Raw genomic sequence first — 2,500 nt, 5'->3', positions numbered from 1 at the left:
GGAACAGCTGTACGTGGAACTCAAGTCAGGTGCTGAGTCTGGGTGGGACTACTCCACACGCTGGATCATCAACAATAACACTAATAAAGGTGAGTGGGAAAATTTGAAATTAATCTGCCATAGGGAATTTTCATTTTTTTTCGATGGAATTCCGTTAACCCCTGTAGTTAGCTTGCCGATTGTTTGGTTTGGTGTTTTGTCTTACTAAATGCACTTAACTGTATCATAAACACATAAACATAAAGTCACACTTTAGAAATGCAAATATACGAATTTCATTTCATAAATTCCTGCTACTATATAACTGGTTTAGAGGGTAATAATCTTATAAGTATTAGAACGTTGCTTTGTAATATAAGGAATATTGAGATCTATTACTACAATATTAATTCAAAAGTTGACATCCATTGATCCAAAATGTGGCTCCAAAAGCTGTAACCCATTTTTCATTCATATATAACATACTGCTCAGTGAAAAGATACAAATGAATCATTATGCAATAATCGTCGATTCCAGCATTATTTCTCAAAACTTATTCTCAGATGCATTTTTACCAATGAACGTTTCTAAAAATTTTCCGTTTTTCAAAGTCTACGTGGTGACTATCTCGTCATTTTTCAAGAAAAGTTTGATAGACAACATGCTTATCCATCCCAAAAAAGTTAAAACACTCTTTTCTCTTAGAGGATCACACTATGAATCAAAATCTTACAAAGCAATGTTCTTTTGAGAATGTTACACAAAGATAACACAATGAAATAAGGTTTTGAATATTTGTAGCATGTTATACATAAAGATTGAATAACATATTTGCACGTTTTCACCAGTATTGTCTTCTGTAAATCTTATTCCCTTTCTTCTGCATTCTTTCATCACACAATAGCCTTTTTCCCCATTCCCTTTTCCGTGTTGAAATTCATAAGCTTTAACTTGAGTAGACAAATACATGTCTAGACACTTATTTTCACATTAAGTTTATGTTGTTGTCTTTGTCCTGGAGCCTGACCTGGTGCCAGGTGCACGGTTGCCAAGAGTATGAGGTAATACAAAATATTCACTTTGCTTTGTGGTTTGGTTTTTCTCCTCATTGCCTTGGTGCAACGTCGACATTAAGGCAAGTAAAGACGTTTGAGCTCAGTCTGCGTTCTTATTAAATTTTACTAGTTTATTAGATCATACCACCGGACTGTAGTTTGAGAGCATGCAGTCACTAGAATGGGTGAGTTTAATCACAACTTCACTCTCTAGTGATAAAGTTTAGTTAAGAATGTTTTTCGGTCAAAGCGTGGCCCCGCACTCAAGAGTCCCAAGTGACTGATATTGTCTTGAAGAAGAATCATGGCACAAAGCACAGGTAAGTTGTCTCAACTGGCTGATGGCAGGATCGGTCAGGGCCTTTTACTGGAGGTGGATGCTCTGACTCTTCCACTGTTCCGTCACAGACAACACACCTGCAAAAAGAGAGCGACATTAGTCACAGCATAAACTAATAAACACTACATTTTATCACAAAAACATCGTATCCTACATTCCTTCATAATTACTATATTTTTCAAAACATCCTCTCACACCTTATCAAACATATCACTAACATGTACCTCTAACATCATGCATGGGCTCATTTCAGTTGGCGTGTTTATGATAGCACTATACTTCGTGTGTCCTTTTTTGGTCCATGGGAAATACTCCTTGCTAATTGTTATGCTATTGGCCTTAGGGCTCTGGGAGATGCCCTCAACACCAACTGACAAGGGTAAGGTTCCCCTGTTTACCATTGTTGCTATATTCAAAAGATGGTATATGTACAAGATTTTTATATCTGCGAAAGAATATCAAGATTGGGTACAGGTGAGGTTACAGGTGATGATGTATTCACGCACACGCACACGCACACGCACACGCACATGCACATGCACACGCACACACACGCGCGCACACACACACACACACACACACACACACACACACACACACACACACACACACACACACACACACACACACACACACACACACACACACACACATATATATATATAATGTACATATGCATGTTTTGGTTTTTTAAAATGTCCCTTTGTTATGGGGATATGTGATGTACTATGAAATATTCTACATCAATGACTATGCGATTCTAAGAAATATCTCTGCCAGTTAGGTAATATGGGAATAAACGTTATTTACAAGATCGTCATGCTCTAGCAACAAAATATTAATATTGGAAATCTCCACTACTGTCATAGATAACAATGCATAGTATCAGCTCTACTTTCATATAAATAGGGCCTTGAGACAGGGGGAAGTATCTCAAACAGTTTCATGTTTTGTTTACAGAATGTGTTTGTATGGTCAAAAGAATAGTACGAAAATTATATTAAGTTTTACATAATCATTTTACTTATTGTGCATGGAATATGGAGGGTCAAACTTTATCCCTATGAATGCAAGCAATATCACTTAATGAAAAGTGGTATTTTCAAAACTTCTGAATGGAGTGTG

General features: G+C 36.8%; 1 protein-coding gene across 1 annotated transcript in view; it reads left to right on the top strand.

The window, feature by feature from the left end:
- LOC125025428 overlaps window positions 1-2,500 on the top strand; it is a 33,270-nt gene that overhangs the window by 24,216 nt on the left and 6,554 nt on the right. Inside the window, exons 14-15 of the mRNA XM_047613438.1 lie at window positions 1-89; window positions 1,629-1,754. The exon at window positions 1-89 is cut by the window's left edge and continues 45 nt beyond it. Coding sequence (XP_047469394.1) covers window positions 1-89; window positions 1,629-1,754 — 215 coding nt within the window. The remainder of the gene's footprint in view (window positions 90-1,628; window positions 1,755-2,500) is intronic.

This window comes from Penaeus chinensis, chromosome 5 (genome assembly GCF_019202785.1).
Source record: "Penaeus chinensis breed Huanghai No. 1 chromosome 5, ASM1920278v2, whole genome shotgun sequence".
NCBI lineage: Eukaryota > Metazoa > Arthropoda > Malacostraca > Decapoda > Penaeidae > Penaeus > Penaeus chinensis.
This window is presented reverse-complemented; position numbering and strand designations above follow the sequence as displayed.